At 31.7% G+C, this 14,101-nt stretch overlaps 1 protein-coding gene and 1 long non-coding RNA gene across 2 annotated transcripts in view; both read right to left on the bottom strand.

The window, feature by feature from the left end:
• The window catches only part of LOC134688460 (adhesion G protein-coupled receptor L3-like), a 115,971-nt gene extending 115,517 nt beyond the window's left edge, over nucleotides 1-454 (bottom strand). Inside the window, exon 1 of the mRNA XM_063549195.1 lies at nucleotides 199-454. Within this exon, the coding sequence (XP_063405265.1) occupies nucleotides 199-342 (144 nt within the window). The 5' untranslated portion in view covers nucleotides 343-454. The remainder of the gene's footprint in view (nucleotides 1-198) is intronic.
• A 606-nt stretch (nucleotides 455-1,060) lies between these two features.
• On the bottom strand, nucleotides 1,061-14,101 carry LOC134686684 (uncharacterized). Its single transcript, XR_010101638.1, has 3 exons — nucleotides 13,987-14,101; nucleotides 8,791-8,863; nucleotides 1,061-1,193 (listed from the first exon to the last, which is right to left on the bottom strand). It is a non-coding gene; the product is annotated as an uncharacterized LOC134686684 (long non-coding RNA).

Genomic DNA, 14,101 nt, shown 5'->3' on the forward strand with positions numbered 1-14,101 from the left:
CTTTTATAGCACATTATGCGGTATCGGCTCTGATCATTGTCGAAGGACTTACAGTGACCTATACTGTCAGTACAATCATATTAATAGAGAGAGACAGACTAAAAGAACAGAACCCATTCAAGCACCACATGAAATTTGTATTTTTCATATTTTTGGAGACATAATGATAGTTAGTATAACGATTCCTTTTAAACTAACCTGAAAGTCCCTATACGTGTCTGGTATATATACGCTGCCTTCTATCCAATTGTTTCCGTGGTCCCCCGTAATATTGAGTAAAGTAACGGGCTGACTTTGGTTTATAGTGACACCTACTTGTAAACTTCCAGGTTTGCCGTACATGTGATACCAAAATGTTAGACATCTATTCGCTTTGTTATGAAATGTTTCACTTATCAACCTTGCAAAATCTCCAAGTTTCCTTCCTGAGGATTCTATGTAAATGTATTTTCCAGCTTCACCTTAAAGCAATTATATATATATTAAGATTGTTTGTCTCTGTTTATCCAGAAGCATCCAGCCGTTTAATAAGAAGGGGGGTCCCAACCCAGGATAGATAGGGATTTCCAACCATATGTCTCCATTCAAATGCATTGATCGGCCAACAAAAGGAGGAGGTTCCAACCCCCGGAACCCTCCCCCTGGATCCGCCACTGAGCATATATTTTAAATTGAACTTTCTGTTGAAAAAAAGTTAAGTTTGAGCACGAATTTGGTGTAATTTTATTAGACTTGCCTCGAGCTTAAAAAGAAATTCCCACAACAACAGATCTCAAAAAAAAAAAAACATTTTTCTTTCTGATTATTTTAGTGATTCAGTTTAATATTCAGATTAAGTTAAAGCAAACTCCCTTGACGTTGTCTCAGTTCAATTCAAAAAAGGAAATGAAAATATTGTCTTTGTTATAATTGTGCTTGACACGTTTTTGGTATTGATGGCCTGTTTATCAACTAAACCTTTGAACGATAATCTAGGCAATGCAATGTTAGTATAAGCAGATCCAGATCAACGTAAAAGGGAAACTGTTTGTTTGAAAATATCCATGTTAATATATGAAAATTACCTGGACTAGTGTGGTCAGAAAATGGACCCGTCCCACCGGTTGTAGTCGGTCCACGGTTAAGTCTCCATTCCATTGTATCATGATCGTCATTTCTCCAGGTACAAAGATCAGTATTAAAATTGCAGTCTCCTAAATAACACAAGTAAAAGTCAAAGAATTATTAAGATTAAACGAATTTTGAAAAGAGTCAATTGGCGTATGAACTACAGATTTTTAGAACAAGTGACTCAAGAACATATCATGTTATAATGACTTTAGTTTGTGAGTGAATTGGTCCATTTTATATACCAAAAGAATCATTTCGAAAAACGTTTAATCATATAATAAATTTTGGTGAATAACTTATGTCCGATGTTAATGCGTCATGCTCATACATGAAATTTCACGAACAAGTTATTACAATTTATATATATTCCAAGCTGAATGGCAATATTTCTTTTTATTGTTCATTAGCATAGAAATAACAGTTATTTATTAGTTTAAAACTGAGAATGGAAATGGGCAATGTGTCAAACAGACAACAATCCGACCAAAGAACAGACAACAGCAGAATGTTACCAATAGGTCTTCAATGCAGCGAGAAATTCCCGCACCCGAAGGCTTCCTTCACCTGGCCCCTACACAAATATACAAAATGTATATACATGTATATACTAGTTCAGTGATAATGAACGCCACACTAAACTCCAAATTATACACAAGAAACTAAAATTAAAATTAATACAATTAATAATAATTGTTTGAATTTTGTCTCATTTTGCTTGAACCCCTCGATCCCATGCATCTAAATCACGGCAATAGAATCTGAATAGATCAGAATGAATGTTTCAAATCAAAATAGTTTTTTTCAACATGATCTTTCGAAGTGTAAACCAAGGATTTAAGACTAATGCCTAACATCATTTAAGCAATAGACTTACTGCCTAGGCGTTAGCTTAATGCCTAGGATTTAAGCTTAATGCTTAATTCCTAATTTCACTTATGCTTATTACCGCCAACACATTCACCAGATTTTTGTTTGTTTGTTTGATATTTTACTCCCTGAACCATAACATGTGAATAGCTTTATCGTATTATAGTCTAGTCAAAATAGATGAAAAATGTGGCCAACCTCAAAAAAATTGCAACAGAATTCTTTTTGGTATTTTTCAATTTAAAAAGGCTTTCTTTGTAACATACTAAAAATCTACCAAAATATCTGAGTGGGAAAACGGATTTTTTTGGTGAAAAATCGCAAAATTTGACAAAAATAGCGAAAAACTGGGAAAAGCTTGTTAAACATTCATTATGGATGATAATCATTTCAAATAAAAAGTTTAACAACAGGTTATACAGTGTTTATAAAATGAAATTATAAAAAAATAGTTTTTTTTTTGTATAAGCATGAAATTTTTGGTGAAAACATCCGATTTTTGTTGAATTTGAGATTTACAAAGTGTGAAATGATTACAAACAGGACAGCAAAAATATAAATATTGGTAAAAGAGGTTCATTTGATAGTTTAAAAAAGACAAAACCTTAAAACCAACCATTCCAAAACTTTACAGCAATACTTAGTTTGGTAAATGGTGATTTTGGGTAAAATATAGCATAATCATCAAAAAATCGTTAAAAAAATGGAAAAACACTAATTTGGAATTTTAACTGTTTTTAAATAACTCTAAAAATAGAAAAATTCAAATCTTAATAGAATAATAATCAGATCAAACAAAATTCATAGTTAAACAAATTTGAAAATAGCTGATTTTGGGTGAAAAAAGCTAAAGGAGTATGTTCGATAAGGTCCTAAAATGGCCCCCTTTTTTAGCGTAAATTTCAAATTCAGATTTATCGACCAATATCACGATAAATTACAGCTAATACAATGACTAGCTAGGATATAAACCATTTTGTTGAAAATTTTACGTTTCTGCGTTTCATTATGACGTCACAAGTTGTACTCATATTGATTTTTCACGAAAAAATCAATGAAAATGGGTAAATTTCCATAGATAATTGGATAAGGAAACATAGAGCGCATGCGTCGACAACAAAGATCTTTTAAAATAATGTTTGTGAAGACATTTCACATGTCTTATTTGAATCTTAAGCTTGTCGACGACTGCGCTCTATGTTTCCTGGTCCTTCATTTAGATGAAATCTAGCTGATTTTGTCAAATTTCACCAAAATCCCTTATTTTGACCTTTTTTGGATGTAAAAATCAACGTGTTAGAATTAAACTTTGACAAAAACAGTTCTGTTTAACTTTCTAACATGTCTTTAAGGCAACTTAAAACATTTATTGTCTTGTAACTATGAACTTTATAATTGGGGCCAAATATGGCCCTTACCGAACTTACTCCTTTGGCCCAGAATTGTCAAAAACCATGGAAACTGGAAAAAAAACTGATAAAATTCATAGTTTTTCAGAAATCAATTAAGATGTTAGTGAAAATTAATTTATATTCTTTATATGAAAAAGTACAATGTTTAAATTCATACTATGTTAACCAACAAGTGATTTTAAGGATGTTTGCTTGTCATGTTTTGGATTTTTGTCAAATTTCCAAATACTCTGGTTTTATCTATTTGAATGCCTTAAAAAAATTGCCCATCAACCCCCATTTTCTTTTTATAAATCATTTACATGCATAATTATAAGCCATTTGTAAAAGTCTTATAAAATCTTATTTTTTTTTAATAGTTTTTGACTGGCCAATGATAAAGCTATGAAAAATCAAGAAAGAACATTTTCCCGCCAAAATTCTAATGGCTACCATCTCAAAAACAACCACATTGACTATTATTTTATTTTTTGTCGAGCCTTCGACTTTAGTCGAAAAAGCGATCCTACATTCCTTCGTCGTCGTCGGCGTCCACAAATATTCACTCTGTGGTTAAAGTTTTTGAAATTTTGATAACTTTCTTAAACTATACTGGATTTCTCCCAAACTTGGACAGAAGCTAATTTATGATCATAAGTTAGTATCCAGGAGTAAATTTTGTAAAAATGAAATTCCATTTTTTCCATATTTTACTTGTAAATGGACTTAGTTTTTCTGCTGGGAAACATTAAATTCACTCTGTGGTTAAAGTTTTTAAAAATTTTAATAACTACGTCTTAAACTATCCTGGGTTTCTACCAAACTTAAACAGAAGCTTGTTTATGATAATAAGATAGTATCCAGAAGTAAATTTTGTAAAAAAATAAATCCATTTTTTCCGTAATTTTCTTTTAAATGAACTTAGATTTTTTTCCAAGAATCTAAATTTATGCTCTTGGTGATTTAGTAAGTTGTTGCACATTGATTTTCAATTCAAACCTTGTCAAGAAAAAAAAATAGTTGTTATACTGGTAGAAAATCTCCTGGTGAAATAAAAAAAAAAAATTTGATATTGAAGTTTTTAAAGCATTTATTAAAATAATAAACTATGCTGGATTTTTACCAAACTTGGACAGAAGCCTCTTACAATCAAAAGATTGTATCAAGAGGAATATATTTATTGATTTTGTTCCTCATTTATTTTTGTTGAGCCTGCGATTTACAGCAAAAGTAGGCGAGACACTGGGTTCTGCAAAACCCTTACAAATTTTTTGCTATTTTGATTCCTCAATTAATCCCCTATCAATATATACTAGTGTTATTGAAAGCTATTTATTTTTAAACTGAGCAGCATGTTGACCATGGATGCTTAATGAGATGTACAGTCTTCATGCTGAGTGGCAGCCCAGGCTTGTAAAATTGCTCTCCGGCCTGTGAAAATCATATATCTACAGGCCAAGAGAATGTAACTAAAAAAATTCAAAAAATGAGCCCCGGGCCTGTAGATTTAACAGTTCATCGTGAAAACTGGAAGTAAACAGTCTCATTGATCAAAACTGATAATGATTTAAAAGTAAATGACAAGATACATGGAAACATTTTTTTTAAAGATTATTCCCTAGTTTTCTGTATATAACAAATATCTTTTCATCAGTAAAGTCAGATTCAGCAATGCAAACAGAATTAGAACGATTCAAACCACAACAATCACCGCATCCTACCGAACACTTCTGAAGACCATTTTGTCTAGACACATCATTTGGTGTTGCAGTTTTGCTTACAGTTGCATCTTATAATGGTAAAACTTTTAGCATGTGCAGGAGGAAGTTCCATCAAAATTGGACGAACTTCCAGTTTTCCACGAGAAATTTCTCAACCATCATAAGTCTGCATGGTCTGTAGGATCTATGTCAACTTCTTATTACATCCATTTTTGGCACCGATTATACCATGCTCGAACTCAAACTCAAAGACTATGACATTTCCCTGAATTGGATACTTCTTCTCCTGCTTTGATGGTATCTACTTTAATGATCCTTATTCATGAAACTTGATCTTGTTGGTTATGTTTTTTTAATGAAAGTCCTTTGTGTATTCCAAAAAGCCTAGATGATGAGATACAACCTGTTATAGAATGCAAAAAGAGCATCAAATTACAAGCATCCTCCCAAAGAATCCTTTAGACTGTTCTATGTTCCATATTTTCATTTTTTGAAGATTTAAAAATAACCTGTTTACCTGTTGATTAACGACGAATAAGTACAGTAACACTAATAGATCTGTATATTTACCATTTACTATAACTACTAAAGACAAAGCACAATCCAAAGATCTGCCTCATGAGTCATTTTCTTATATTTAATGTTATTATTCTGCAGATTGTCACAAAGCCCCTTAAAATAAGATAGATATAGGAAGATGTGGTTTGTTCAAACTGTTTGACATGAAAAGTTCTGTTTAAGTTTTGCAAGTCATAGATGAGGTGAAATTGATGTTCTTCAAAATACTGCCTTTTGATCTACGCAAATGAGTAATATCTTTAATTGAAGGAATTAAGTTCTTGATAACTTTCAAAAAAAAATTACAGGGTCTTTGTTTGTGTAATGTCTCCAAATGATATAACATGTGTCCAATGAAGTCGTTGCAATATGCATTCACCATCAAGGACATACTGAAGACCCTCACCATCTATTTTTAAATGTTTTAAGAAAGTCTGAATATGACTTTGACTTAGCTTTGGCTGCCAATGTTGTTGATTGGTTTGACTTCTTGAAGCTTTAACTCTTATTTTTTCCGCATTTCATCGATTCTAACATGATTTCAAAAACTTACTGTTTTTTTCAACATTAATAGCAGGCTCTGCCTTAACACCTGTTTCAATATTTCTAAGTGAAACATAATTAGGAAAATGATTTCTTTCACTAAGGTACTCAAGAATTGCAAGAGTGTCTACCCTGTCTCATTCTTTCCTTGTACGGTTAGCTTCTTCGTGCTGATCACTAGTCCAGTTTGCAATACCAGTGAGATATTGCATTGCACTGTTTTAGTCTACACAAACTGGCATTGATAGTATATATTGTGATCGTTGGGATTCACCCATACCTCTGCCTCAGGTTAGACCTCCATAAGATTCGACACTTCTCATCAAGATCTTTTCTATAGTTGATGAAGAAAATAATCTATTATCCAAAGGAACTTTTCATGTCAAACAGTCAAAACAAACAAGTTCTTATTAACATGCTTTGTGACAAGCTAAAGCATAATAAAATTAAATGTAAGAATGCAATTAAGGATGCAGATCTTCTTATTGTGCAAACAGCATTGTATTTAGAAGTCATAGTAAATGGTGAAGATAAGGATCTATTAGTGTTACTGTACTTATTCATCATATGGTCCAAGACCACAATTATTTCGTAGTGCATTTCTTTCAGAACATGTGTTGTTCTTTTTTTGAGACAAATTATATCAAAATTATAGAAAACTTCATCGGCTCTAATTCAAAATATGGACAATTTTATGTTTATGTTTTGACAGCTTCCGAAGTGCTAAATTTTAATTTTAACCTTTTTCAGCTAGACCAAATCACTACTTTCCTTGAAAATTCTGGACCCAAATTTGTTTACAGTGACTGTGTAGTTTCAATCCCTACTTGCAACATGAGGCATTAAATATGGAGAAATAAATTTGAAAGCGGTATCAAAAAAATCTGCAAGTAACCACTGTCAACACTTAGGACTATATTCGTTGACAACGAAAATCAAGGGACGACAATTGTGGTCTTGGACCATGTTAATCAACAGTGCAAACAGGTTAGGTATTTTTAAATATGAAATAATGAACAGTCTAAAGGATTCTTTGGGAGGATGTTTGTAATTTGTTGCTCTTTTTGCATTCTTTAACAGGTGGTTACTCATCATCTAGGGTTTTTGAAATACGCCCAGGACTTCCATTAAAAAAACTTAATCACAAATATCAAGATCATGGCTTCATTAAAGCAGATACCATCAAAACAGGAGAAGAAGCGCTAACATGTTTATATGGAGGAACTGACATTTTTGTCTGGAGAGAATTAAAATCTATAGTAATTACTGAAAACACATTGGTTCAGGTGAAAAGTTTACCACCAACATCAGATACAGGGCAATTTCATGGTCTTCGAGTGTATTATCAGAAGAAGTTGACATACATCCTACATATTATGGTTGGGAAATCAAAAATGGAAAACTTTTTCCAATTTTGATAGCACTTCCACAGACCTGATAAGCTTCTTAACATTAGTAGATGCAACTTTAAACAAAACTATGACACCAAACCATACGTCTGTCGAAAAAATAGTTTCTGAACAATATGAATAGTAGTTTTTTCTTGTTTTTGACGATTTTTAGACAAATTTTGCTGTTTTCACCTAAAATCTGTTATTTTGCTATACGTTTTACAATGCATTTTGTTTGATCTGATTAAGATTTCCATTTTTCTGTTTTGGAGTGATTCAAAAGCAGTTTAAACTCCAAATTGGTGTAATTCCAGTTTTTAACGATTTTTTTGATTGATTTTGCTATATTTTACCCAAATGCATCATTTTCACAGGAATTGCTGTAAAGTTTTGGAATAATTAAAATAATAGTGTTTGTCTTTATTGAAAAATCAAATGAATTACTTTTACAATTTTTTATATTTTTCTTGCCTGTTTTGGTAATCAATTCCCGCTATGGGTATCTCAAATTCCAACAAAAATCCGATGTTTTCACCTAAAATTCCATGTTTATTATAAAAACACATATTTTTTGTTATTTTATTTCATAAATACTGTATGAACTGATGTAAAACTTTTGATTTGAAATGATTATCATAAAAAATGAATGTTTAACAAGCTTTTCCCAGTTTTTCGCTATTTTTGACAAATTTTGGTATTTTTCACCCCAAAAAATCCATGTTCCCACTCAGATATCTTGGTAGACTTTTAGCATGTTACAAAGAAAGCCATTTGGAATCGAAAAATACAAAAACAAATTATGTTGCAATTTTTTATAGGTCAAATGCTATTTTCACTAGACTATTAGAGTTGTCCCTCTTTTCACGAATTGTCTTTGCTCTACACAAAGTAAATTCCGTCAATACTTTTATTATTTTAACATTAGATAAATTGTAGTAGAAATGTATACATGCATACAAAAATGTCGACTTCAGTTCACTAGAGAGAGTTATCCCCCTCATCTTACTAAAAAAAGGTACAAACAACGACACTTCCTTTCCTGGATCTTGATATCTTAAACGGAAGGCTAATTTAATTTATGATAAAAGTGAGGATTTTTTCATTTCAAACTTTTGTTTTGTTTTTGTTACATGTCAACCAAAATCAAGTATACTTGTAGATATGCAAATAAAATTAATATCATTACTTTTGTATATGATCAATATATACCTGGAAGAGTTTCCACCATTATACACATACAACACAAGGTAAAAAATGTAATTAAATTCGGAACAAAGTACATCTGAAATGACAAATAAGTCTGTAATATCGAATGGTGTAATTAAGCAGTTACACAATGCTCTGACAACGTTGTTTGTAACAAATGGCGTTATTGCTTGTACTTTCCAACGAACTAGATTTTTTTTATGTAGAAAAAAATGGTCATCGTTTGTGCAAACTTCAGTTTTGATTTACCCAACGTAGTATAGTTGATATACATACAGGAACCAGATGTTCAGTGGTTGTCGTTTGTTGATGTGGTTCATCAATGTTTCTCGTTTTATATAGATTAGACCGTGACCGTTGGTTTTCCAGTTTGAATGGTTTACCACTGTTTATTTGTTGTGCCATTTTATAGCGTGCTGTTCGGTGTGAGCCAGTGCCCCATGTTCATGGAGCCTTTAATTCAGGGGTTGCCGTTTGTTGATGTGTTACATATTTGTTTTTCGTTCATAAATTAGGCCGTTAGTTTTCTTATTTGAATTGTTTATAAATTTGTCATTTCGGGGTCAGGAATAGATTTACTAATTGATAAATAAATTTGGTGTTTTTACTGTCTTCTGATTGGTTAACATTATTAGTTTTATTTTCAATGTTGTCATTTTTTATTGCGACACGCCCACTCTGACGTTGTGTATTCATACGCCAACATGTGTGTACGTTGATATAAATAATATAAAAAGTTGTTTGAGACTTATTTTTGATAGAAATCTATTTATTATGAATGGCAATAATTTATTTTGATTTTATTGAACCATAAAACTAATTTTTGACTCTTCACATTGAATAATAAGTCCAGTTATATATACTGGTAGTTTATAGTATTTCGATTACTTAATTTATTTCTTTACATGTCCATACACCTATATTGTCATGTTTATATCGGCGGTAAATAGTATCTAGAATTCTGATGTTATGTGTTCGATTTATGGGTAGTTGATACGTTATTGCCTGTCTATTTTGGATATTAACATACTAAACTATGTTGCAGTGAGACTAGTTTGCAACGTACATTGGCCAATATTACAAAAACGTTCTTGCATATTATTAATTGCATTTATCTTTCCTGTGACGCTTTCGTCTTTTCTCATTTTCTCAATAATCTACATAGCTAATGTAAGTAGTTCTTTGGTCCAAAAGAGTGTTCTCTCTTATCGACGAGGTAGCCCACTTATTGTTCATTCGATATTTACATGTCCGCACACAAAGTTTGAATTGAAATTGTTCGTATATTATAATGTCTCTCAGAGTTTTCGCCCTAAAGGCAATTTGTGAAATATATTTAGATATTCGGTATATCTATCTCATCTTTTGCTCTTTGATAGTACTTACAAACAAAAATAACGATTATGAAGATAACTTACATCTATAGTTTAAGTTTGTTCAAGATGAAGGACACTTAAAAAGATTAGAATAATCATATTTGGTTCAGGGACGTATATGTATCAAGTTCTTGGAAGTACTATATTAGTTTGTAAAACCCTAACATTTATCTATGCGACGAAAAAATGATCTTACGTTTTAATTTTTTTTTCTTCAAAATGTTGTGATGAAAATAAAAAAAATAATCAAGAAAATAAAATCTGTTTGACAAATTAATGCCAGTTTGGTAAATAAAAAATGTAAAATGAAAAATCGATAAGAATATTTAAAAAAAATTGACATATTCAAGTTTGTAAATGCTCGTACAAATTTTCATATTCTTTTTTTGAAATAAAAACATAAAAAACCATTGTTCATATCATTTAGGCACAGTCACTTGCCTAAATTAATGGAAATATGAAAGGCGAAAACAACATTACATTTATATATATGATGTATAAAAGATGCTCTTGAGAAAGATTGGATATCATATTCATAAAAGAAATCGGTTTTATTACCTTTAGTTTTACTTATAATGAATAGCACGACGAGCGCAATTAGTGGCACAGAAACTATTTATTCTCAAAGAGCACCTGTGTTCCCCATTGGTTTCGGGGCCTTGTGTTTTCGATATATAATATATGTATGATTGATATCAATGATGGCAACCCGGCGAATTTAATACAAATCTTAAAGATAACGAAAGAATAATTTTGTGGATCGATTGTTGTCTCGTTTTTTTTTGTTTTTTTTTTGCCATCATACCACATCTCTTTATATTTATATATTTGGCGATGTAAAATCCCTCCCTGTTTAAAGCCATGATCTATATTTTTTTTCACCGAATAATAAATATTATCTATAAGTAGATCAAATATGGTTTATTGAATAAAGTTGACAAACTTTGAAATATTTATATGATGCTCTGTAAAAAAAACCCACCTTTTTGCATCAATCAAAACCAGGAAATAATCAGGAAATAATCAGGAAATACGGTTAAAACCCGAGTCAATATTCCAATTAGTTTTAGAGTGCGCCTAGTATATCGGGAAGTAGAAGAAGTTCATTCTGTAGTTTGTTTTTGAGATATAAATAATCTAATTTTGATTGTAAAAATACTTCATTTTCCATTTCCTCTGATTAAACAAATCTCGAAAATTGACCTGTACTTTGTTGTGGTAGAAATGAGGTATCAGGCCTAAATGATATTTATATGAAAATTATCCTGCCTATACAATATTTTATATCCCAACAAATAGTTTACATGTAGTATTTGATTATTGTTATATATATCCTAACCAAATAATGAAAAATTGACTTTTGACCAAAGCCTTAAGCTTATAATCGAACGTGTCCTAGGATCTGTCATAAGAAATATATTAGCACATGATTAAGGATGGACGGAGGACTGACCTAGGAAAATTAAAAAGAGTCAGAAAACTTTAGAGATGCATAACCGAGTAGGCTCTCCCGAAAGCATAACTCTTTACTGTTCAGTATACAACTTCCAATGTTAAAACTAATAGTTATAAGGGTTTTAGATCCAAATTAAAAATGTTATAAGATATATCTTTAATTTGGACCATCTTATCGCATAGAAACTGATGCCATAAACTTGTGACAATTCCTATGAGAAATTCTAAACCAGGATATAATGTATCATGTTTGGAAAGCCACGAAGAACAACGACATGTCTGTACCATTAGACTAGACTTTGTTAGACTTCTACATTTAAAACAAAAATGGCAAATTAATATGTTCAGGAGTTTAGTGTGGCGTCCGTTTTACTAAACTAGTAGAAACTATTCTCAAGGAGCCAGCTGAAGCCCACATCCGGGTGCAGATATGTTTAGCTGCATTGAAGACCCATTTGCCCCATTGAATGAAAACGGAAAATGTGTCAAAAAGATAAAACCATAAATATTTGTAAATAATTACATAAGATGTATGTTTCATTATAATACGTTATTCTGATTGGCTAACTAGCAAACTCGTGATATTCCGTAATCAATTGCATTACACAATGCAACTTTTCATTCATGATGACACGAGGTCCCACAATAAAGTGCACAGGTAAATGTAATAAAAACTTTATAAAGGCGTGCTTTCATGACCCTATAGGTAAAAATGTAATTATAAGTATTGAATGCTTTTTTTTTGTAATTTTATAGGGTTGTAAAAGCGTTGACCGTGCGCACATTTTTAGTATGAAGCGCTTCCGCGCTTCATACAAAATGTACTTCCGTCAACGCTTTTACATCCCAATAAATTTACAAAAAAGAGCATTCAATTCTTAACTATATTTGTAACATTTTTTTTTCAAAATCATTTACATTTCCACGATTTTAAGATGGAATGATAACTTTCTATTTTACAAGAACATAAGGGTTAAAATATACACGAAACAGTTGAAAAAAATGCAAGGTACGTTTGAATAGCGGAAAATAAAGTTAAAGACATTGTTACTTCTTATCTTTCTTCCTACATGTAAGAAGTGCATGGATGAGGTCAGCCTCATAATAATAAAAGAAAAAGTCAACAAGAAGAGGGGCACAGTTGGTTCCCATTAGAATGACGACAATCTGTTGAAAAAACGTCATCCAAATGAAACAAATATATTGTCAATCAAGAAATCCAACATCTTGATTATGTCGGTTTCTTATATTGTTTTGTTTAAATCAGAGTGATCCTTTACAAAGAAGAATTTATACCTCCCTCAGACAAGATACCTGTAATTACGTTGACTATTCTTTTTTATGACTCAAACCAATACCAACTCTCTCAATTTTATTTTTAGTTTGGAATGGGGAATACTTGTGTAAAGTGTAGAAAGTCAAATGTTTTAATACTTTTGCACAGAAAAGAAAAAGTCTTAGATTGTATGTACTCTATATAATAAAATTGAGAAAGGAAATGTGGAATGTGTCAATCAACAACTCGACCTTAGAGTAGACAACATGTATTTATTGGAGTTCTATGATTTTATTTTCCAGACTGATAAAATATGATTATTATATTAATATAAACACCAGGCTCCGTGTTGAAGGCCGTACTTTAACCTATAATGGTTTAATTTTTGAATTGTTGTTTGGATGGAGAGTTGTCTCATTGGCACTCACACCACATCTTCCTATATCTATGTAGATATAGGAAGATGTGGTGTGAGTGCCAATGAGACAACTCTCCATCCCTTTAACAATTTAAAAAAGTAAACCATTATAGATTAATGTGCGGCCTTCAACACGGTTGACTGTTTAAGAGCAAATCATAGTGTGAATAAATCAGATCCCGTCAACAGTACAAACACAGTATGCAAATGGACGTTTTAAATTGCTTACATATCTTCTCAACAGTCAATCTTATTATAAACAATACAGACTAACTTTTAATAGTGTATATCGGTCTAAGATATCATGTACAGTAGAACTTTACTCTTCAGGGCCAAGAAAAAAAGATTTTTGACGGATTACAAAATTCGTGAGGATAAACGCACACCTTACCCAAATAGTGTATTACTAAGTTGTCAGGCGCGGGTCCAGAAGGGGGAAGGGTTCCGGGGGTTGGAACCCCCCTTTTTTGGAGGATCAATGCATTTGAAAGTGGACATGTAATTGGAACACCCCCCCCCCCCCCCCTTTTGTCCTGGGTTAGGCACCTCCCTTTTTAAAATGGCTGGATCCGCCCCTGGTTGTTATATGTTTTACTTCGAACACATCTGGAACTCATAATGCCAGGCAATTTAATTAAAATGTGCAAATTGGCAAATGAAAATAATAACTGTACCTCCGTTCTTTTCTGTGCAGATTATACCATATATATCCTCAAACTTCCGGATGTATGTCTCTGAATCTGCCTTATTTACTGGGTAATCAATATTAAACACATTCTTTGTTTAAAA

Source organism: Mytilus trossulus, chromosome 10 (genome assembly GCF_036588685.1).
Source record: "Mytilus trossulus isolate FHL-02 chromosome 10, PNRI_Mtr1.1.1.hap1, whole genome shotgun sequence".
NCBI lineage: Eukaryota > Metazoa > Mollusca > Bivalvia > Mytilida > Mytilidae > Mytilus > Mytilus trossulus.